This window comes from Puma concolor, chromosome A3, assembly GCF_028749965.1.
Source record: "Puma concolor isolate L17-30 chromosome A3, mPumCon1.1.hap2, whole genome shotgun sequence".
Taxonomy (NCBI): Eukaryota; Metazoa; Chordata; class Mammalia; order Carnivora; family Felidae; genus Puma; species Puma concolor.
The window spans coordinates 39,676,643-39,699,382 of NC_141669.1; the positions used below are offsets into that span (position 1 = coordinate 39,676,643).

The 22,740-nt window shown below is 40.7% G+C and overlaps 1 protein-coding gene across 3 annotated transcripts in view; it reads left to right on the forward strand.

Moving 5' to 3' along the window:
- Positions 1-8,917: 8,917 nt before the first annotated feature.
- LOC112864346 (E3 ubiquitin-protein ligase RNF103) overlaps positions 8,918-22,740 on the forward strand; it is a 110,809-nt gene continuing 96,986 nt past the window's right edge. Inside the window, exons 1-2 of one of the 3 annotated variants that reach the window (XM_086700650.1) lie at positions 8,918-10,064; positions 12,275-12,414. In XM_086700650.1, coding sequence (XP_086556776.1) covers positions 9,839-10,064; positions 12,275-12,414 — 366 coding nt within the window. In that variant the 5' untranslated portion in view covers positions 8,918-9,838. Of the gene's footprint in view, positions 10,065-12,274; positions 12,415-18,725; positions 20,134-22,740 lie in introns of those variants that run through there. The other 2 variants (XM_086700654.1, XM_086700651.1) reach the window with 2 other exon arrangements.

Here is a 22,740-nt window from a genome sequence, read left to right on the forward strand (position 1 = left end):
ATAAGCTTTGCTTCACTAAGTACTCATAATAATCTTATGAGATTACTGTTACTTCTATTTAACAGATAAGGCTTAGAGAGGGGCTATAATATGTTAGAGAATAGCTGGTAAGCTAAGCCTTGAAGACGACATCCAGGAAGGGAAGCAGTTTATGTACAGAAATAAAACTATGTACAAGCAGCCTATGAGAAATGCCACAAATGTGATAAAAAAAAAATATAGAATTTTCTGGACCTTCATTGAGTTCAATAAGTCTGTCCCACACAATCGGCTTCATGGGTGTGTGAACAGAGCAGTTGCATAGGACCCCAAGTTCAGAAGGACTCTGAACACTTGGAGTTCAATGCTCCTTAGTTGCCCTCTTGAAATTCTAAGTAAATTTTTCTTTGAATTTGTGTTTTGTAAGTGAAATCTGATGAACATCGGAGCATGTGCCATGACCTTGGAGACTTCAGCTCACATTCGGTCTGCCTGCTGTCAGCTCCCCATCTCCTTGGCAGCCTGCTTTCTATCACCTGGTACCTGGGGCCCTGCCCACTCTTACCCTCCCCACGTTGGCCCTTCGCGGCAAGGCTGGGCAGCAGCTGTCCTCACCCAGGGCTGGTAGCACCACAAATGTTTGGAGGGTGAACCTCTGGGGACAGGCCTCTTGCCTACCTCTAGCCCAGGTACTGAGCATGTCTTGGCACTGATGTTGCAATCCTTTCCGGGCCCACCGCTGCCTGAGTGGGTGGGGTGGGAGGAGGTGGAGGACCTGCGGCTGGAGAGAGAGTTTCGGGGCGTGTGTGAGGACCTGCACTTACCCTGGGAGTATCCCCTGACCGAGGGAGAGTTATATTAAATGGCAAATTACAAACACCATGACGGCTCAAGAAAGCCACTGGAAAAGAAAGGAAAAACTTTAGATAGTGCCTTTTAGCGGCACCTTTTCCTGCATTTTGAACAAGGGGCGTGCATTTCCATTTTGTCTGGGGCACAGAAAATTATGTAGACAGCCCTGCTGTCCTAGGGTCAGACCATGTGTCATGTAGCTTCAGGTGATCGGAGGAGGGAACAGTTTACTCCAGGAGGAAAGGTGACTTTTTATTTGCTTACTCCACCCTTGTTTAACTTGGTCTTCAGAGTGTTTATACACAGAGTAACCTAGGCTTGCTCTTCCTGGGCTGGAAGAGGAGAGCACTGGTGAGACTCGCTGGCCGGCTTGCTGGCTGGCCGTGGGAGAAGGGCTGTTTATCAAATGGATGGCAGTGTACAGAGCAGAGCTTCTCCAGGGTGCTTTCATTTCAGCTTTATTGAAAGCCACTTTCTGCAGGTATCTGTCTGGTGAAAAGAGGTTCCTCTTTTTGAAGATTCCAGCTTGAATGCCAAATAGGTCTCTGAATATTGCTTTGGGACACCTTTTACTCCAGCAAATAATGGCCTTAATGCACTGGAAAAAGCAACTTGGTACCAATGCTGTGGTGATAGTCAATAGGGTCATCACACAGAAAGGGTAGGATGTACAGGTCTTACAATCACAGCAGGGGATGTTCCTGGAGAAGACACTTGGGCACTCTGCTTTTCCCATGGAAACACTGTACTAGCTACATGCCTAAGGCCTTCTTACTCTCAACTCTTCTCTTTTAATGAACGTAAATGTCGTATTCAAGTCAGCTATAAAGTACGTAATTGTATGCTGTCCGTTAGTAAGCTTTCAGAATGTGAATCAATTAGTCTGGTAATAAAGAAATCGATCATTTCAGTTATCTTTGTTTAGTTGTTTAACAGTTGTTTGCTATGGTCAGAGAGGGGGAAAGCCTGGGGATGGTAGCTTCAGGGGATGATACGTACACACTGCCTGGCATCATCTCTTAACAGTGTGTCTGTAGCAAAGAGCTCCCTTTTTGGGTACGTGGATGGCTCAGTCAGTTAAACGTTCAACTCTTGGTTTCAGCTCAGGTCATGATCTCACAGTTCGTGGGTTCGAGCCACACATTGGGCTCCATACTGAGAGTGCAGAGCCTGCTTAGGATTCTCTATCTCCCTCTCTCTGTGCCCCTCTCCCACTCGCTCTGTCTCTCTCTCAAAAATAAATAAAACTAAAATAAAGTTTAAAAAAAAAGAGCTCCCAGAAGACATAGCTGAAGGGTGAGCTGCCCTAAGTCAAGGGCTACCCATATCATCAATTTATTACCAGTTATGAATGAAATTAACATTTATGTGCCAAAATTGGAAATATCAAATATGTTTATATGCTGGAGACAGACTTAAAATGGTTCCCTTACCTGCCTCAAATCTGTGCTCAGTGGGATATAGCAATTAGATATAATGCTAAACACCTAACCTACCTACAAAGAACTTAGATTTCTAGACTTTTTCTTTAAACCATTGCTAGCCATTTTTACTCCCCCCCCCTTTTTTTTTTAACCAAAATGTGTTCTTCATAATGGGGTTAAAAATCAAAGTGAAGAAAAATAGGGTTATTTCCTTTTCATCAGCCACACTTCCTGTCCTCACTAGAAAAGCAAGGCAGTAAATGCTGACATCCCTTTTCCTATGCTCCCTGTCTACCATTCTGAGATTTCTGCAAGCCCCACTCTTGCTGCTCTGGCTCAGTGGAACTGATCGCATCTTGGACTTAGAGATGTATTGACAAAAAAAAAAAAAAAAAGAGAGAGAGAGAGAGATAGAGAGAGAGAGACAGAGAGACAAAAAATATAGACAAGAACAAATCTGAGGGTGCCCAGGGCCTGCTATGGTGCAAAGGTGTCCGGGCTGTTCTCTGGGTCCACCTTTCTCCCTAACTACCTAATCTGGAGAGGGCTGGAAGCTGTTTATGAGGGCCAGGCTTGAAAGGGGTGCACATCACTACTTGCCTCCCACTGGTCACAAGTCCGTCATTTACCCAACCTAATTTCAAGAAAGGCCAAAAGCTGTGCTCTGTCTAGACTGCTGGTCAGAGCGGGGGACCTGTGGCACTATTTCTACTACATGAAACAATTGGTGCCACAGAATCCAGGAAAGGTTCAGAAATTGGAAGCCTGACACTTTGGAAGCCCAAGGTGGTGGGTGGGACTAAAAACTGGAGGATTTGCTAAAAGTTTCATGAGGTACAGTTTGATCCTGTGCAGCCAGGCACTTGCCCCTTTCTGATCCCAGAGGAAGATGGGGGGTTTGTCCTCTGAAATTAAGAGATTGGTTCTGGACTTAGAAATTCCTGGCATGGTTATGTAAGGCAGATGAGGAGCTCTAATGATTGAGACTTGATATTCCCAGCCTCCTTCTCCTACTCAGTCTCAGGATGCTGATAACTGTCCTTGAACTTTCCAGGCAGGATTCCTTTCTGAAGAAAGCAAACAGCCGAGGAGAAAAACTTCTAGATCTTTCTAGTAAAATGTCTGGGTCCTGACCATTTATCCTGCAGTGAGCCCCACTAACTCTCAGAGAACTTTTCAGTACCTCACATTTATGAAACTATGAACAAGGAGAGAGCCAGGAATCATCAAGTAATTAAAGACAGCCTCTAACATGAAAGACCAAGTCCAAAATAAACAAATTGAAAGTGAACTCAGGTCTAAGGCCTCTTAGAGCAAAAGAAAACTTAGGGGGAAAACTACTATTAAATAATATTTTCAGAGAGCTATGTGAATGTATTGCATGCATAAAACAAAAAGAACAGAGTGTTACAGAAAAGGCATATCCCTGTGACAATAAAGAGCTTTTGAAAATTAAAAATAAGATAGACAAAATTAAGAATTCAGCAGAAGGGATGACAAACGAAATTGAAAAAAAAGTAGAACAAAAGGCAAAAAGACGAAAACTGAAGAAAGAAGAGAATAAATTACAGGATCAATTTAGGAGATTCAACATCTCATTAACAGGAGTTCCAGAAAAGTGAGAAATGGACTGGGAAATTATCAAAGAATCTTCTAGAACCAAAGGTCATGAGCTGCCATATTAAAAAGGCCCACTGGGCACTCAACACAATGAAGGAAAGGAATCTTGCACTCAGGCACATCATCATAAAAGTTCAGAATACCAAGGAGGAAAAGAAGAATTGAGAACTTACAGAGAGAACAAATAAGTCACAACAGAAGCCAGAAGGTAATGGATCGATGCCTTCAAAATTCTGAGGGGAAGGGATTTCCAATTTAGAATTCTATATTTGACCAAACTATCATTTAAACAGGGTAACTACAACTAATTCTTAAATAGTTCAAGAAAAAAAAATGCATTACAGTATAGAGAAAAGACATGTAAAGCAAATATGGTAAAAACATGAATCAGTGAATTGGTGAAGGGTACAAAGGGGGTTTTGGTAATGTTCTTGCAAGTCTTCTTTAAGTTTGAACAACAGAAAAGAATGAGGAGAGAATAAAGGAATTTTAGATGTGTAAGGTCTCCAAAGTTTACCTCGGTGTCCACTTTTTTAATCCTGTCACTGCAGGATGAGATGTGTTCCATGCAAACAAGGAAGTGAAAGAACAAACATGCACCATGGGATCAAGAAACTAGAATCCAACATAGGAGCAAAGGGTAGCCCTGGGATGACAGCTGCATAGTGATCTGGAGGAGAGCCAGTCGAGCCTGGAGCAGGAGAGCCAGGATAGATTTCCAACAAAATACGGAATTGATACATTAACCATTTGAGTAGTTTTACAGTTCAGACAGAGAATTTGGAGATGAATAAGTGGACAGGGCTATAGAAGACAGAACAACCCCAAATCTGAGTTAATTATTAACTCCAGGGAAAATGAACAATTGCACAAGGAAATATAAATGATGTGGTTCAGCCATCAACAAGATTTATATGGTCACATTAATATAGAAATGAATATATAATATAATCACTTTGGGAATGAGGGAGGGAAATGGTGAGTGAGTAGAGGGTATAAAAGAGATCATTCTTCATTTTCTGTGGCAAGAAATCAATAGATAATGTATAAAATGAAAAGATCAAGAAAAGCAGTAGAAAACTCTAATTTGGAAATACAAAGACAAACATGAGAAAAATGCTTCAAAGAATTTGAAGATAGTTTTTCTCTGAGAAATGATGGTTTTCTTGGAGTGGGTAGGGATGGGCAGAGGATCTGTTTTTCATAGTTTGTCTGACATAGTCCCAGTTTATCCTTGTTAGTCAGGCATAATTTTATTAGCTTTTCCCCTTTTACTCTCAAAATTGTTCCAATTTGGATGAAACCTTAAAGTGTTATTTGACTTTTTGTTGTTGGTACTTGACTTTTTAAACTATATTTAGGTAATGCTTTGATAACAAATAAAATAAAATAAAAGAGAACTCTTTGGATCCTAAATAAAATAACCATAGTTCATCCAGCTGAGCCAAAGACTTTCATTTTCTTTTCTCTAAAATTAATTATTCATTTTAAATTAAATACAAGCAGGCTTTCAGTTATCAAATGAAGTCACGAGAACAAAAGGCACAGTATGGGGAATATAGTCAGTGATATTATAATAGTGTTGTATGGTGACCGATGATAGCTACACTTGTGGTGAGCATAACATAACATATAGAGACGTTGAATTACTATGTTGACTACCGCAAACTAATGCAACATTGTGTGTCACCTATGCTCAAATAAAATTTTTTAAAAAAATAAATGAAAGTTATAAAAGAAAAAATGATTAAATATACCGAATTGAAACCCTTAAAGGCAGGAACTAGCTTCTATTTCTTTCGTATCTTTTCATTTGTACTTCTGAATAGTCTGTACTTCTTATTGCTTTAGAGAACTCCTATCTTTATTTTTCTTGTATTTGTACTATTAAGTCTACAAGAGGCCTACATTTTTTTTTAACTTTTAAAAAATATTCACTTTTGGAAAGTATCCCTACTAGATTTCAAATAACCTGACAGCAAGGTCTTGTTTGACTTCATCCATGTACATTTCTCAGTAGTAAACTCAGTGACTTGCTCATAAATATTGCTTAAATAAAGGAATGAATACAAAATACATACATACAAAATACATGCATGCATACATACATATAAGCAATATGTCTCTTTCAAAGCACTTTTTACATTCACTGCCTCATTTAATCCTTACAACTGCTTCATGGGGTAAACATACTCTCCCATTTTATAGATGACAAAAATGAGATTTAGACAGATCGTGTGACTTTCTAACAAGGTGATACGACCAGAGAATACGAGGCCACGCTGGACCAGGCCCACGAATGATGGTTCCTATGCTCTTGCCACAATATCAAGTAATAAGGATTTAAGTCATCCCACCAATAAACAGAATCTGATATGTAAAATCAAGAACTCAGGTTAACAGCCTGGCTGTTAGAGAAACAGATGATGAAAACCAATGAATAATTCAAACATCCTTTTGTCAGACTGGTCTCTGAACAGAAATTGTAATTAGTCCACCCAGTTAGGCATAGTGGAAGCTGAAATCACCCTCAGGGAAGGACCTCCCACACCTCCCTTGGAGTGGATAAATCCCTGCTGCAAACCTTCAGACCAAGGAAGCAGGTGAAGTTTTTAGAACATATCTTAAAATGACAAAAACAGTGCATGATTATTTCAGAAAAATAATCAAATAGAGATAAAACACAAAAGAAAAACATTTCAATTATCTAAATCCCATTTCCTAAAAATGAACATGGTTTACATTTTAGTTTATATATCTCTGCCTTTTTCTAACACTAATACAAAAAATAGGATCATATGATGCAAACTTCTCAGTAACCTGCTTTTCTCCCCCAAACGCTCTCTTTCAGACACAGTTTCATGTCTGTAACCAGTTGTCTAATATGGTTTTTAGTAGCTACCTCCTAGTTCACCACTTAGATTACTATATGCTCATTCTTTCTCTTTTTTTTCTATTATTAATGATTAATAATAATTGTTTTTTCTATTATTTCTATTTTTTATTCTATTATTTTTCTACAGCAACAACAAAACTCTGCACACACATCTCTGTGCACATGTCCAATTGTTTCCTCAGGATAACTTCCCTGAAGTGAGATTACTAGGTAAGAGAGCATGTATTTCAGGGAGATTGTAAATGCCCTCCTGAAAGGTTGTACCTCCTATCAGTAACAGATGCAAATGCCTGTACCACTGTATCCCAACTCTGTGTGTTCTTTGATCAGTGCTGTCATCTTTTCTAAGAGTTTAACCAGGAGGGAACAGGCAAGGGAGTTGAGATGAGAAGCAGTTGAAACAAACAAGAAATGCCAAAAGAGGTCTTTAGTTCCTTCTTTGGAGTCCCTCCCACACACTAGTATTTTTCCAGTTTGAAACTCTGGCCTGGCTGGTTTCATCCTCAGCTAACAGCCCAACTTTCCCCACTTGTCCCTCTTTTATGTTATTTGATTTGGAGTCTCTCTTTACTAGCAAGTACAGTCCTTTGAGATGAAAGTTCACCTTATATGTCAAGTTTTGGACAGCATTATCACCCCGTAAAAGGTCACCTTGACATGCCTAAGGATCCCCAAATTCCCAAAACAAGCTTGTTAGAATGAACTGTTTAATACAGTCTCCCGCATTGATCTGCCAGCCATGGAAACAAAGCCACATTGAAGCTCGCTAAGACAAGGAGCAGAAGCCAAGAGCTGGTTGTACATTCCTACACCTTCTCCTCTGATTCTTTCTCCCTACTCCCTGGGCCCACTCCCTCATAAGTCCTCCTCCACTAGTTGGCCACTGAAATTCATTTGTGTGCTTTATTTTATTTTATTTTATTTTATTTTATTTTATTTACCTTTTGTATTTTTAAAATTTAAATCCAAGTTAGTTAACATACAGTGTAATAATAATTTCAGGAATAGAATTTAGTGTGTGCGCTTTATTCTAAAGGGGTGCCATTCTGGCTATATTCTCACCATCCATTCTTTGCTTTCCATTCCTCCTTTGCTTCATGATTGAGGATCACACCTCTATTCTTTCTAAAACATACCCTCCCCCCCCCCCCCCCCCCCCCCAGTTCAGGACATTTGACAGCTTTGCACAATGGCTAAGGGTTCTCTTGTAATTCCTGGGTCTTGCCCTTCCTAATCAAGGGAGTTGGTAGAAGCCAGCCTTGTTGGTTTAACCATGCAACCCTTTTCTCCCTCAAGACTGGCACAGAGTTTGACATAAAGAGTATGCTCCACGGAGGTTAAATACAGAAACTGATAATGCATAGTCACCCACATTACTCACTTTATATACATTCATCTTGCTAGCAGTGGCCACACTCAGGGAGGGTAACAAAAGAAAAGACATGTAAACTTTGCACAGGGACATATTAACACTCAGCAACCTTTGTCCTGGGAACCCAATACCCGCCTCAATACCTGGCTTTTAACACCCCTAACATTGAAGAGGGAAAGGGAAAATTGCAACAGGCGGGACAAGTGGGCCTCGTTCTAACTCCCTGTTTCTGCCAAACAGCCTCTAGTACACGTGGTGCGCAAACTACATTCTCTCCTTAGAAACGGAAAATCATTGTTTTCTGGGTTTCACCTTCTACCACCTCAAATCAACAGTGCCCAAAGTTTCCCAATTCACCAGGACCTTGCATAAACGTAGTCATCTGGTTTTACTGATTTTAAGAGGATCATTAACTGTCCTATTTGTACAAAAAATACACAAAGTGACAGTCCAAAGTCCAACCCTTAGCCAAAATCATTTACTAAACATCTTCAGGGCAAAATGAAAGAGAGCGGAGAAGACACCAGAGAGGTAAGTTATGGGGGCTAAAGCTGCGGCCCCGAAATGCTTTCCAGCCCCCGGGTGTGACCGCCCCCTCCTCCCCACACCCACTTTGCCCCAACGCTGGCCTGGCCAGCGCTTCATCGTGGCCCCGCCCCGCTGCCCGAGGCCCCGCCCCGCCGCCGACGTCAGTTGTTATGTCTCGGCTCGGGCCGCTGCCCCAGCTGATCCTCTGCTCCCGAGGCGAGTGCCGCGGCCTCGCGAGGTGGCGGGGGCGTCAGGGACGGCGACCGAGACCCGCGCCGCCCATCTGAGCGGGGCGGGCGCTGCGTGGCCAGGAAGCCGCCCCAGAGCTGCTCAGGGAGCCGTCGGGGCCTATTTTTGCCTTTCTCCTCCAGGACCGTCGGCCCGCGCGCCCCATTTATCTCTGCAGAGACCGCGACGCCCCCTCCCGGGCCGGGCCGCGGTGCCCGCCCGCCTGAAAGGCGCCGCCCGCCGGCCCGAGCGAATCTGGAGCCGCCGCCGCCGTGCCCGCCGCGCCTCTCGCGGAGCCTGGGCGGCCGGCGGGGCCTGGGGCCTGGCGGCGGGCCGCTCCTCCCCGAGCTGGGCCCGGGGCCTGGCGGAGCCGAGCGCCGCGCCCTCCTGACCAGCCGCCGCGGGAGCCCGGCCGCCGCCCGCCGGCCCCAACCGCCTCCCCGGCCCGCCGCCCCTCCGGCCCCGGCCTCCCGCCCAGCCTTCCTTTGTGGATCTGAATGATTTGGGGGGCCTCCTCCTTCCCCCTTGAGATTACGGTGCTGGAAGACCGACCCCGCCGCCTCGGTCAGAGCCCCCCGCCGGGGGAGACGTCCCTCGTTTTGTTCCCCGAGGGCCCACCCGCGCCCCGCTCCTTTCGGTGTTTGACTGATGGGGTTTTTTTAGTGTTTCCCCCCCGCCCCTTTATGTCTCTTGCCTCTCGACGGGAAGGCCCCGCGCGAGGCTCTGCGCCTCTGCCCCTCCCCGTCTCTTCCTCAACCCCGCACAAATAGCCGAACCCCCTGCCCCCGGGCCGGCGATGGCGCGACAGTGAGGGCGGCGAGGCCGGACCACGCTGGGATAGTGCCCGCGCCCCGGCGGGCGTGAGCACACACTCCCCCGCTCCGCGCCCCTCTTTTTCGTCTCCTGAGCTCTCTGAGAAGAGAGAAGACGCAGGGGAAGATGTGGCTGAAGCTGTTTTTCCTACTCCTCTATTTTCTGGTCCTGTTCGTCCTGGCCAGGTTTTTTGAGGCCATTGTGTGGTATGAAACTGGCATCTTTGCCACCCAGCTGGTGGATCCGGTGGCGCTGAGCTTCAAGAAGCTGAAGACCATTCTGGAGTGCCGGGGGCTGGGGTACTCGGGGCTGCCCGAGAAGAAGGATGTCCGGGAGCTGGTGGAAAAGTCAGGCGAGTATCGGGCTCCTGTGGGGTCCCCCTCCACCCAGTGTGGGGGGCGACTTGTACTTCCTCGTGCCTAGTGGTTCCCTCAGAATGGGGCATTACCTGGGTGGGTTACGCAGACAACTTCGAGAGCTGTCCAGGCTTTCTGCGGGAAAAAAAAAAAAAAAAAGGAAATCCCAGTTTTGAGAAGGGGGCTGGAATTATTTGTGGGGGTGTTGCTGTGTCTTTTTAAGCTGTTTTTTTTTTTTTTTAAATAACAGATTTAAGTGCAGCTTCTTAGCAATGTTTAGTAAGAAACCATTTTCTTAAAATTAGGGAATGTCAGCCGGTTGCAGACAAACTGGAAAGCATTATTTGTCGGTCGAAATTCCTAAGGATATAAGAGAAGGAAAACCCCAAAACGTTGTCTGTAGATAGCAGTGTTTGTCACGATAATAATAAATAACAATAATAGCATAATAACAGGAGGGAAAAATATCATTGGAATACTTACTATCAAAGAGGCATTTAGGGCTAAGATTTAATTTTTAAATCATGAGGATAAATATCGAGAAAGGGTGAACTGTACAGTATTGGCTTTTCATACTTTAAGTTTGGTGAAAATGAAGTGAGTTTATTTTTTGTGAATTCCTACCTTGTTTGTATTACTGTCAGGGTTTTTAAAAAAAAATCCTTATGTCTTGGATGTAAACTTTTCTCTTGTAGAAGTCACAGACGCTGCTGCATCACTGTAAATGCTCTGAGACATAGAATTGAAGTAGTACTAAGTGAACATTTGTTTAACATTTTAAAGAAAAATGCGTTGGCCGTAACTGTTGGTTTGGGGAAGGATTAAGTAAGATATATAGTTAATTTTTTTTTCACCCCTGAAGAAAATATATCTTTGTTTAGGTAAACGTCCTGGAAGGGGAATGTACTGTAACTAGAGAAAGGCATTCTGGGTTGCTGTAGGAAGCAGTTGAAACTGATGGTTATCTTTTTTGTTGTTTCAAGTAGATCTGCTGTGTCTTTAACAAGGCATTTTGTCCCCTTATTTAGTACTGTAGAGCCGTGTAGTGTGATAGACAAGAATACTAACTCCAGAGGAGTTGAGCACTCACATATTTCCAGGTTAAGGGTTATCAAATTTGTATTTCAGTACTGGGATAGTGATATAAATGTGTAATATTTGCATGTAAACGTGATACTTTTTTATAGAGAAAACATAAAATCGGGTTTTTTTTCCTTGCCTCTCGTTTACTGACTGGTTTATGGTAACTTACTTCTACCGTGGGGGCGGGGAATGGGAAATGGAGTAAAGTAGATCCCTAATAAATGAATTTTCTAGGTTCAGAAATGAGAAGTATCTTCACTGCCACAGCCAAATCACTTCTCATGCTAAAAAGTTTAATAACACGTTTTTCTTTTGACTTTTATTTGTGTTGCTTCCTTTGGGCCTAAAAATACTTGTCACTTTGAGTGTACAAAGAATGCACATATCATTTAAAGAATGCACACAGCCTACAAAAATATGACTCAGATCACACCTTTTATAGCAGAGAAGTCTTGGTATAGCAGTTTAACTTTATAATTTAAGTATTCGTTGTAAATGATTTTGCTGCTATCGTGATACAGTGCTTGTTTTCGCATTTAAGACAAAATTAGAATAATTTGACATTAGTGTTTTCCTTTTTACTTGATCATATAAGCTCTCAACTTACACTGAAAGTTTGAGTATGGAGTTTTTTCTTACAGGTAATCTTTTGTATCTAACCTTCAAGTCTTACAGGCCCTATTGCTATTTTAAGCAGGTGGTGATGGCAAATTCTGTAAACCCATTTCTAAATCTTACAAGTCTGAAGTATGTACATCATACTGTTTAAAAATTATTTGAAGCCTGGGCGTGTCACACACAAAACTAAATAATACTGTGATGGCTTTTTGGGCTTACCAGGAAATTAAGTAATTTCCTAATAAATTATGTGATGACCTCACTAGCATGTAAGTTCCATGAGAAGATGGATTTTTGTCTGTTCACTTTTGTCTGACATGTACTAGGTTCTTATGACATACTGGCTGACTGAATCTTAAATGGGTGTATTCAGGTTCTACTCTTCTATAGAGGGAAATGGAAGTCCTGTGACATGATTTTTAACAGTGTGTAATGGAATTAATCATTGAAGTTGGGAAGGTAGGATTTTTGAAATCTTACTGCTGTTACTTTTTTCTTTCTTCAGGTGACTTGATGGAAGGTGAGCTCTATTCTGCACTCAAGGAAGAAGAAGCATCTGAATCTGTTTCTAGTACCAATTTCAGTGGTGAAATGCACTTCTATGAGCTTGTGGAAGACACAAAAGATGGCATCTGGCTGGTTCAGGTATCAGAAGTAAAGTGATAGAAGTAAAATTCTTTTTACCAAAATAGTATTCACCAGCTGGTGACACTTCTATATATTTGTGTCGTGTTTCTTCAACATAACTCAATTCTCATAGGTAGTCTCCAGTATCCTCTTAAAGAGGTCTGCAGACCATGGAAAATGAAGATTGAAGAGTGGGGAGGGGAAGTGTTGGGGAAAGAGGGTTGACTGGTTAGAATCAGCAGAAACAAATCCATTTTGGTCGTTGGATCCTCATGAAAGTAAGAAACACACATCTATTCCTTTTGTTGAGTGATTTGCACTGTTACAGTTTTGATTAACTCCAGTTTGTAATGCAGTAATCCAAAGGATTTTTGTATCTAGAGGAAAAACCCTGAAGTAAAAGTAAGAAAATCCTGCTATTAGGGAAATAGCCAACTTTGTGACAATAGAGGAAAAGATATTGTGGGGACTGGTGGGGAGTGCTCATTACTTTGCTTATGGAATTGATGAGATGATAATTTTAAACCCTAGCTCTTGTGATATCAAAACTGTGAAATTGAGTTAGCATGTTAGAGTTGTAGAGCTATGAAGGGTCTAAAAATTCATCTTTTATGCTTTGCAAAGTGCAGTTTATGTATCACTTGATGGTAAGTGAATGGGCACACATCATCATTTATGGATTTTTATACAAATTAGAAAAATCAATATTGCATTGAACATCTAATTTCACAGATATTTAGGGCAAGGATAAAGTTATTTAATTTTTTTAAAAATGTAAGTTCATTTAAAATAAAATATCAACCAAATTAACAGCATGATTTTGGCTAAAATTATGATTATTGAATCAGGATCAAATCTCAGGACTCCTGATTTTTTGTCAGCTACTTTTGTCATTTCACACTGGGGTTGGCCAAGTTTGATTCAGGGTATAAAAATCAAAATTGCTTCTTCATATTTCTGAGAACAATGACGTCAAAATATGGTAGAAAAAGCTATGAGCTCAGATGCAGTTAGATGCAGATCTGGTCTTGTCATAGATTTGCAATATGATTATAGATAGATTTTCTGTTGTACCTGACCTCAAATAAAACATATACACCTAAGGAAAATGTAACAGTACTGTGGTCTATGGGGCTAAAGAGTTGAGGTTTGGGAATTCTTCAGGTGATTACGTTGACTATTCATGACTTTCCTTTACATGCAGTCTTCCTGTTGTGTCTGACCTTTTACCTGCCAGATTATCTAATTCAGTAATTTTTAAGTTTAGCAAAGGGAGACCCTGGGAGATTATGGATATAGTCTATACGTTATCCATCAAATTCTAGTTTATTTCTCTGAATTAATTCGTATTGAAAAATAAACTAGCATCATTAAAGCTTTAATTTATAAGTGAATAGTTAATTCCATTTCCTTTCCTAGATATTCATATCTGATAGTCTGATCAAGAAAGGCTTGTTGGGGGGTGCCTGGGTGGTTCAGTCGGTTGAGTATCCAACTTTGGCTCAGGTCATGATCTCACGGTTTGAGGGTTCGAGCCTCGCGTCAGGCTCTGTGCTGACAGATCAGAGCCTGGAGCCTTCTTCATATTCTGTGTCTCCCTCTCTCTCTGCCCCTCCCCTACTCACGCTCTGTCTCTCTCTGTCTCTCAAATATGAATAAACATTTAAAAAATTAAAAAAAAAAGACTTGTTGGTTTTGATAATTTTAGTTTTATTACTGAGATTGAGTTGAATAGCCTGTCCCATTTCCCTATGTTCTCTAAGTGTCCATACACTGAATGATCCCATAGAGATGAATAATTAAGATGCAGAACACCTTCCAAACTTGGAAAAGCCATGTCAAAAGTCTAGAAATTCTTTTGGTATATAGGATTCTGCCTATAAAAAATGAACACATTCTGGTTCACTAACGTGTATTCCTGGCTTACAAACGATCTGCTATTTTCTTTTTTAAGTTTGTTTATTTTTGAGAGAGAAAGAGAGAGAATCCCAAGCAGGTTCTGCACTGTCAGTGTGAAGCACGGTGTGGAGCCCCATCTCATGACCCTGAGATCATACCTGAGTCAGAATCAAGAGTCAGATCCTTAACCGACTGAGCCACCCAGTGCCCTATTTTTTAATGTTCCATTAAATATAACCATGGATTGGGGCGCCTAGGTGGCTCAGTCAGTTAAGTGTCCACCTCTTGATTTTCGCTCAGGTCATGATTTCATGGTGTTTGAGTTCGAGCCCCACATTGGGCTTTATGCCTCAGGTTCTTAGCTGGGTGTGGAGCCTGCTTAAGATTTTCACTCTCCTTCTGTCTCTGCCCTTCCCCCACCTCAAAAAAACCCCTACAAATATAAAAAAGAAAAAAAGATATAAACTCCCTTAAAATATGAAATAGTTTATTTAGAAGTTAGTTGTATGCCAGGCCCTGGAGATATACCAGGAACATTCAGCAGGCTAAGTCTTTGCTCTCTCAGGCAGTTCACATTCCAGTTGGGAGAAGTAGGCAATAAGTGAGTAAATATTTAATACAACATCAAGTTAGTGGAAAATGCTAAGGAGAAAAATAAACAAGGCAAGGAGTCAGAGAATGGCAAAGAATTCTCTGATAAAGTGACACTTGAATGAAATGAAGAACAAATAATGAATGATAGTGAATGTTAGCATTTAAATTGTAATCACTAAATTCTTTTCCTCTGAAAATATTTTTTAAGCCTCACAGGTATTAGTGATTGAAAAATGGCTTCTAAGAAAAGTGGAATGTGTTTATATGGTTTTCTGTGTGTTAATGGTAGTAGGACACACATTTAATTTTTCCAGTGACCTTCAGGATTTGCACTGATCACCAATGTCTGGCTTATATCCCTTGGAGCCAGTGGCTTACATCTGTCAAACTGGCTGGGCTTAGAAGAACAATCCCTGGCAGGACAACTGAGAAGATTGAGATTGAAACCGTGTCCTCATTCTCAAGTCACCAAGCTAAGCTCATCAGCACAGACATTGGTTTAAACTCTTAAAAGAGGGCTTTTAGTTTTGTTGTTGTTGTTTTGTTTTGTTTTTTAAATTGAAAATGTCTGTTAGAAACAAGTATTCTCTTGGTTGCTTGTCATTCTTTCAGCTCAAATCATATTTATCTAATCTCTTGTGAAGGATAACTTAAAGATTCTGTTTTTAATAATTTGAATTATTCTTTCCTATTTATTTTCAAAGAAGCTGACCAATTTTAGTTGGCTCTGTCTTTTTTTTTTTTAATTTGTGAGAGTGCATAGATCCCAGCCAGTTCAGTCCTCTTCATATTGCCTTTATTGTAGGTATCCTGTATAAGAAATACTTAAACACATCAGAGTTCTTTCTTTTCCTCCCATTTTTCTAATATCCTTACTTACTGCGATGAATTATGGTTTCCTTTTGTATTTATTGAGAAAAAAATGTAGTTAGGCATCATAAAACTGATAATTAGGACATTAGGCTTCGTATGTCATTGAAAGGATGTCTGGATTTATTTAGGGAAAAGTATGACTTTTTAAAGTTTATTTTGAGAGAGAGTGCACACGAGTGGGGGAGGGGCAGAGAGAGAGGGAGAGCCCTAAGTGGACTGCACGCTCTCAGTGCAGAGCCTAACATAGGGTTTGATCTCACAGATTGTGAGATCATGACCTGAGCTGAAATCAAGAGTTGGTTGCTTAACCAACTAAGCTACCCAGGCACCCCGAAAATGTGACTTTAATAAATGGGTATATTACTTACCTGTTTCGTCACGGTCAGTTCATTATTTTTCTGTAGTGGATTGGTAATCTAGGTTGGTTATCTTTTTTGGTGACATGACACGTGGAATGACACTACATGAGAAGAATAAATTTCTATAAATTACTTAATTTGTATTCCTTTTGAATCTGTCTTCTGTGCAGCTCATGCTTTTATTTGCTGCATGATACATGTTAGTGGTCTTTATGTCTTTCTCTTCTTAATTGTTCTAAAATGTGTTAGTGCTCATGAATTATCCTTACATTAAACCAGAATAGTAGGATGGTCCTTTTCATGTGAAGCTTTTCCACATCTATCCTGTAGTCTCTGTAATATGAAGTGAACAGAACTAATTTCAGTTTTCCAGGCAGCAACACATATGGGACATGTAAGACACTATGTAACCCATGGAACAACTAAGTCTTCTTTTTTCTAGCAGTTCTAACAATCTAAGTTTCCCTGCTTTGTTCCTAACCTCTGCTCATATCTTTCATTAGTTATTTATCTTCTAGTATTGTGATTCTTTGATTTTACCACCACCCAGTCATCTGAGTATCACAAATTGAAGACAGTTACTTCCCCTGCTCCCACCCCAGAAAACTCTTAGGCAGATGGGACAGTGGCTAGCCTGAAATGGAAAAGTTAGCATGCGTTGTGGGGTTTATGGGTTTATCCTTATCTTAACGTTTCTATTTCTCTTTTTGACCTTTGTTCAAGGAAGGACTGTGTTATTTGTTCCCTACTGGCTTTATCCCCATCATAAGGAATTTAACGTCACTAGAATTGAGGTAGCAGTGAAAAGCATCACCTGATTTAAAGTAAAACTTTGGGTCAATATTTACCAGAGTATCACGTTACTCTATTTCCTGTTTGGCTAAAAAGAGTTAATAGCTGTTACAAAACTTGTTTATCTTTGTTTCTAGACAAAGCTTTGTTGGGGGAGATTCTAACCCCTTTATTCCTTTCTTGACTCTACTCTAAAGGTAAAATACATGGCAAACCACTGTGCCATTTATTTTGTTCTGGTGAAAAACTTTTATTTCTGTCTAGTAAAAAACTTTTATTTCTGTTTACTCATAAAGAAAGCTAGTGAAGATACCAAAGAAATAATTAAATGCTATTGAGTTTTGTTTTTGTCAATCACTTGTCCCCATTTTTTTTATGCTTTTGAATTCATCCATTATTTCTTTTTTTTAAATTTCTTTTTAAATTTACATCCAAATTAGTTAGCATATAATGCAACAATGATTTCAGGAGTAGATTCCTTAGTGCCCCTCCCCATTTAGCCCATCCCCCCTCCCACAACCCTCCAGTAACTCTGTTTGTTCTCCATATTTAAGAGTCTCTTATGTTTTGTCCCCCTCCCTGTTTTTATATTATTTTTGTTTCCCTTCCCTTATGTTCATCTGTTTTGTCTCTTAAAGTCCTCATATGAGTGAAGTCATATGATATTTGTCTTTCTCTGACTAATTACGCTTAGCATAACACCCTCCAGTTCCATCCCTCCCTCCAGTAGTTGCAAATGGCAGGATTTCATTCTTTTTGATTGCCAAGTGATACTCCATTGTATATTTACACCACATCTTCTTTATCCATTCATCCATCGATGGACATTTGGGCTCTTTCCATACTTTGGCTGTTGTTGATAGTGCTGCTATAAACAGTGGGGTGCATGTGTCCCTTCGAAACAGCACACCTGTATCCCTTGAATAAATACCTAGTAGTGTAATTGCTGGGTCGTAGGGTAGTTCTATTTTTAGTTTTTTGAGGAACCTCCATACTGTTTTCCAGAGTGGCTGCACCAGCTTGCATTCCCAACTTGTCTCCATTTTTAATGGTTTTATACAAGTTGCATGTATTTACTTAAGTTGGTCCGTGATTGAGGCGCCTGGGTGGCTTGGTCAATTTAGTGGCTGACTTTGTCTCAGGTCATGATCTCACAGTTTGTGGGTTCAAGCCCTGTGTCAGGATCTGTGCTGACAGCTTAGAGCCTGGACCCTGCTTTAGATTCTGTGTCTCCCTCTCTCTGACCCTCCCTAGCTCATGCTCTTTCTGTCTCTCAAAAATAAATAAACATTAAAAAAAAAAAGTTGGGGGGCGCCTGGGTGGCGCAGTCGGTTAAGCGTCCGACTTCAGCCAGGTCACGATCTCGCGGTCTGTGAATTCGAGCCCCGCGTCGGGCTCTGGGCTGATGGCTCGGAGCCTGGGGCCTGTTTCCGATTCTGTGTCTCCCTCTCTCTCTGCCCCTCCCCCGTTCATGCTCTGTCTCTCTCTGTCCCAAAAATAAATAAAAAACGTTGAAAAAAAAAATTTAAAAAAAAAAAAAAAAAAAGTTGGTCTATGATTTTGAAAGTAGAAACTCCTTATTAAGATGAAATATTGAGGGGCGCCTGGGTGGCTCAGTCGGTTGGGCGTCCGACTTCGGCTCAGGTCATGATCTCGCGGTCCGTGAGTTTGAGCCCCGCGTCGGGCTCTGTGCTGACAGCTCAGAGCCTGGAGCCTGTTTCAGATTCTGTGTCTCCCTCTCTCTCTGACCTTCCCCCATTCATGCTCTGTCTCTCTCCGTCTCAAAAATGAATAAACGTTAAAAAAAATAAATAAAATGAAATATTGAGAGATGCAGAAAATATCACAGCACAGCTCTCCTGTTCTGGGGAGTTGTGTTACTTAATTTAGTCTAGATGCTGTATGGCATCTATGGCAGGTACTCTGATTACTAATAAAACCCACCTGTAAACATTAGGCAAAAATATATGGCTTTTTTTTTTCCTTATACCAGTGTAATACCTATAATACATGTGGAAGGAAATAGACAGTAAACTGAGCCCCAGGTGGGTTTTTTTTTTTGTAATTTTAAACTGGACTACACAAGGTGGACATCAGAAAATATGTGCACTTAGCATCACATGCTGTCCAGCGTAGTTCCATGCATGGTATGCTGGAGCCAGCTCATACTGCTTCATGAAGAGTGACTGTTAAGATCTCTTCCCAATTCCATGTTTAGAGATAGCACATTGGTAACTTGAAATTGGCCATATGGGAGTATTTATACCAAGGAAATCAGCAAGTAATAGAAATCAGAGCTTCCTTTTTCTTCTGGAGGGCTGATTGTTAAACATGTACCAGCAAACCCACTGGTTTCATCCATTCATCCAACCATATAACAAATATTTATTGAAATCTAATGTGTGCCAGCTGAACCTTGTGATTAGCACTGAGGGCACAAAGACGAATAACCTATAGCCTGTGTCATAAAACAGCTTACAGTTTGGTTTACTAAAATGTGTAGATCAGTAAAAATCTCAGTATATGATTAACTTTCCCAGCTGAGTTAGATCATCTATATTGATGCTAGCATCTTGAGAGATAAAGAACTCTTCAGACAGTGAAGTGGAACCTGGGAAAATTACGGTAGTTTTTTTCTGGAAAAAGTATATTTCTAAATTCATTGAATTAGAAGTCCTTATGTCTCACTGGGGTCAAGAACATTGATATGTAATTGGATAGCAAAGTACTATTTACGCTAGCATTTGTCCAGAAAATATTCCAAATGACAGGTTGCTGGGGAAGGGACTTACAGTAGATGTCAAAAACTTGGTGGCTTTAGAGAATCTGTATAGGCAAAAGTTGAAGAATGAAGTTACTAAGCTGTAAAAAGCGGAAACAGTTTAGTTCAGCATGAATATTTAATGAGTACCCAAATGAGTTAGGCACTATACTAGCTGCAGGAGATACAATGGTGAGCCAGTGTGGGGATGCCAGTTAGGCAGATACCCTGGGAAGGGGGAGGGAAAGATTCTTTCACTTCCAGCCTATCCTGCCAAGTCTGTCCCAGACTTGGAACTCAGGCTGTACTTTCATCTAGTTTTTTTCTAGTCTCTGAAAATATTCCCCACAGAGAACACAACATCCTTCCTGAACTGCCGAGGAGTATGTCTCTGCTTTTAATAAGACCAGTAGTGTGAGTGCCACTCAGAATCATGGTGCATACTTTTGGATATGAGCTGTAAGTTGGGAACTCCTACTGGTGTGACCCAGTAGTAATAGGCTTAGAATGTTTGATTGTGCCATGTGACTCAGCCAGATGAGTTATTGTGTGAAGATATTAAAATGTTTAGTGGTGGTTTCATTCAGCCTCTACAAAGTTTAATTTATGCTAGACCTTTAGTTGAGTAATATAACTATATAGAGCATTGGACAGAGCAGTTTCTAACTACATAAATATAACTGCAGAGTCAAACAAAATGCTTTCATGCAATGAATGCCTGGGGGAGTTTTCATTTTTGTGTGGCTTTCTCTGTTAGGGATCATTAAACTCTTCAAAAGCAGGTATTAGAACAGCTTGCTGAATAAATAAGGCCCTGGGGGTAAACATTGTCACATACCTGCTTAGATGTTCCCACCTCTGATCACAGACTTGTGTTGTCTGTGCTATAACCAGGAGTGCCTGCTAACAACTGCCTCCTCTCATTCTTACTTCCTCTTCTAGAATTGGAGCTCTTGTAAATCTAAAAGATATGTGTGTGGTGGATAAGATCTTCACTGAAGGATGCCCCCAGACTCAGGGCCATACCTTACATTGACTAAAGCAACCTCTTAACCCCTTGATGCAATGTCATTATAAACACAGACCTGAAATTTTTGGGTTATTTACAGCCTTGATTGGGAAATGGGAATGAAAAGGAAGCTCTTTAGGAAAGAGTTCTTTTAAAAAGTAGGGAGTATGGTGATATGATTGCACAGAGACTTCTCAATCCTTCTCAGTAATCTGGAAAATAAGCTCAAGATTTCTTTGATTACTTGATGAAAAGATGAACTACCATTATTGACCCCCTTTTTTTTTTTAATGCTTATTTATTTATTTTGAAAGAGGGCGTGCATACACAAGCGTGGGAGGGGGCAGAAAGGGGGAGAGAGAGAATCCCAAGCAGTTTCTGCGCTGTCAGTACAGAGCCCAATGTGGGACTCGAACTCACGAATCTGTGAGATCATGACCTGAGCTGAGATCAAGAGTTGGATGCCCAACCGACTGAGCCACCCACACGCACCTACCATATTGACTCTTGAGTAGTAGGGAAAAAAAAGAAAAGAAATATCTGCCTTGCTTTATCTTCCTCGTTATTCATGTAAAATATATCCAGCCATTTTGGACCATGAAAAAAACGTGAAAGTAGAGACTTAGTGGGTAACATATAAACCTCAGAAAAAGCTTTCATGTCCTCAGATTGCCCTTTCCCTGGTTACCTCCACCATCTGAACATTTAAATAATAACTGGTGTCTCTCTCCCTCAATAAGACCACCTATTTTCACTGAAAAGCACTATCAAAACCATTTGTTTAGTGCCCTAAATTGTGTATGTGTTTGTGTATTTATTAAGCATCAGAGTTGTTACAAAATGTTAGGTGTGTATGTACGTCTCTGTAGATGTGGGGATGATAGTAGCAGTGGTATATGGCAGGGGTTAGTGGACAGTGTTCTGTCTGCACATAAAGTGAATTTCAAGTCACTTGTCACCACCATGTACTCTCTTTCTGCTGCCCTTGAAATTTGTTAGGCTTCCCAGCAGAAAGGCTACCATGAGGTAGCTGGACCGCTCTTGCATCTCCTAGGGAGTGGACTATTGGCACTTATTTCACACACATAACCTGGGATTTCACTTCCTGAAGGCTTTGTGACCATGAAACTGGCCCTTCCTCCCAGGAAGGACCCCAGAGTATTGTGTTGTAATTTTCAATTAGATAACATCAGCTGCATAGCATTTGTGAAAATAAACTTGGCCTATATACCCTGGGCTTAAAATAAATCAAACAGATGGTTCATGAAGACTTTAGACATTTTTGGCTTCCCTTTAAGTTCCCGTTTAGTTGTTTTTGTGGTTTTGTTTTTAATAGATAATTCGTTTTTTATTGGTATCTGTGTTGAAGTCCTGCCTTCATTCAAAGCAGGAAGATTAGGGAAGAAAAGGAAAAGGTGTTAACGATTAGAAAAGCCAAGAAAGATGTCATTACACATTTTGAAGGTTAATTTACAGTTTTTTCCTTTTTCTTTCTTTCTTTTTTTTTTTTAAATCTTGTACTTCTCCCAATCTTAATTGTGTTTGAAAGCTATATGCAGATTTGAAGTAGACGTTCAAGAGTGTAGAATTCATTGCGGTAATTCTTTTTATATATTAGAACATTTTCGTGATTGTTAAGAAAAAGCTGTAGAAGTAGTAGTATTGATTTAGTCAAAGCATAGTTTAATAGAAAACAAATGTTTGACTCTTGGCTCCATAATTATACTTTTAAAAAGTGAAATTTGAACTCCTTGAACTCACATGTGATCATTTCTAGTAAGCTTTATTTGTACTGTTTAAAATTTTCATGGTGGAGAAATGACTCCAAAGGCCATTTTCTTCCTCTGTAACTTATTTCTAAAGAATCAGGGTGGTGGATGTGGCTAGCTTTTTAATATGATTTTGATTCCCCTCAATGTAACTGCCATAAAGTGTGGAAGTTTAATGCACTGTATTCAATGTTTTAAGCCTTTTCAGTCGGGACAGTTATTCCTTCTGCAAGAATTGCAATGATGATAGAACAGAACAGAATCTTTTTGCAAAGGGTGAAGATACAT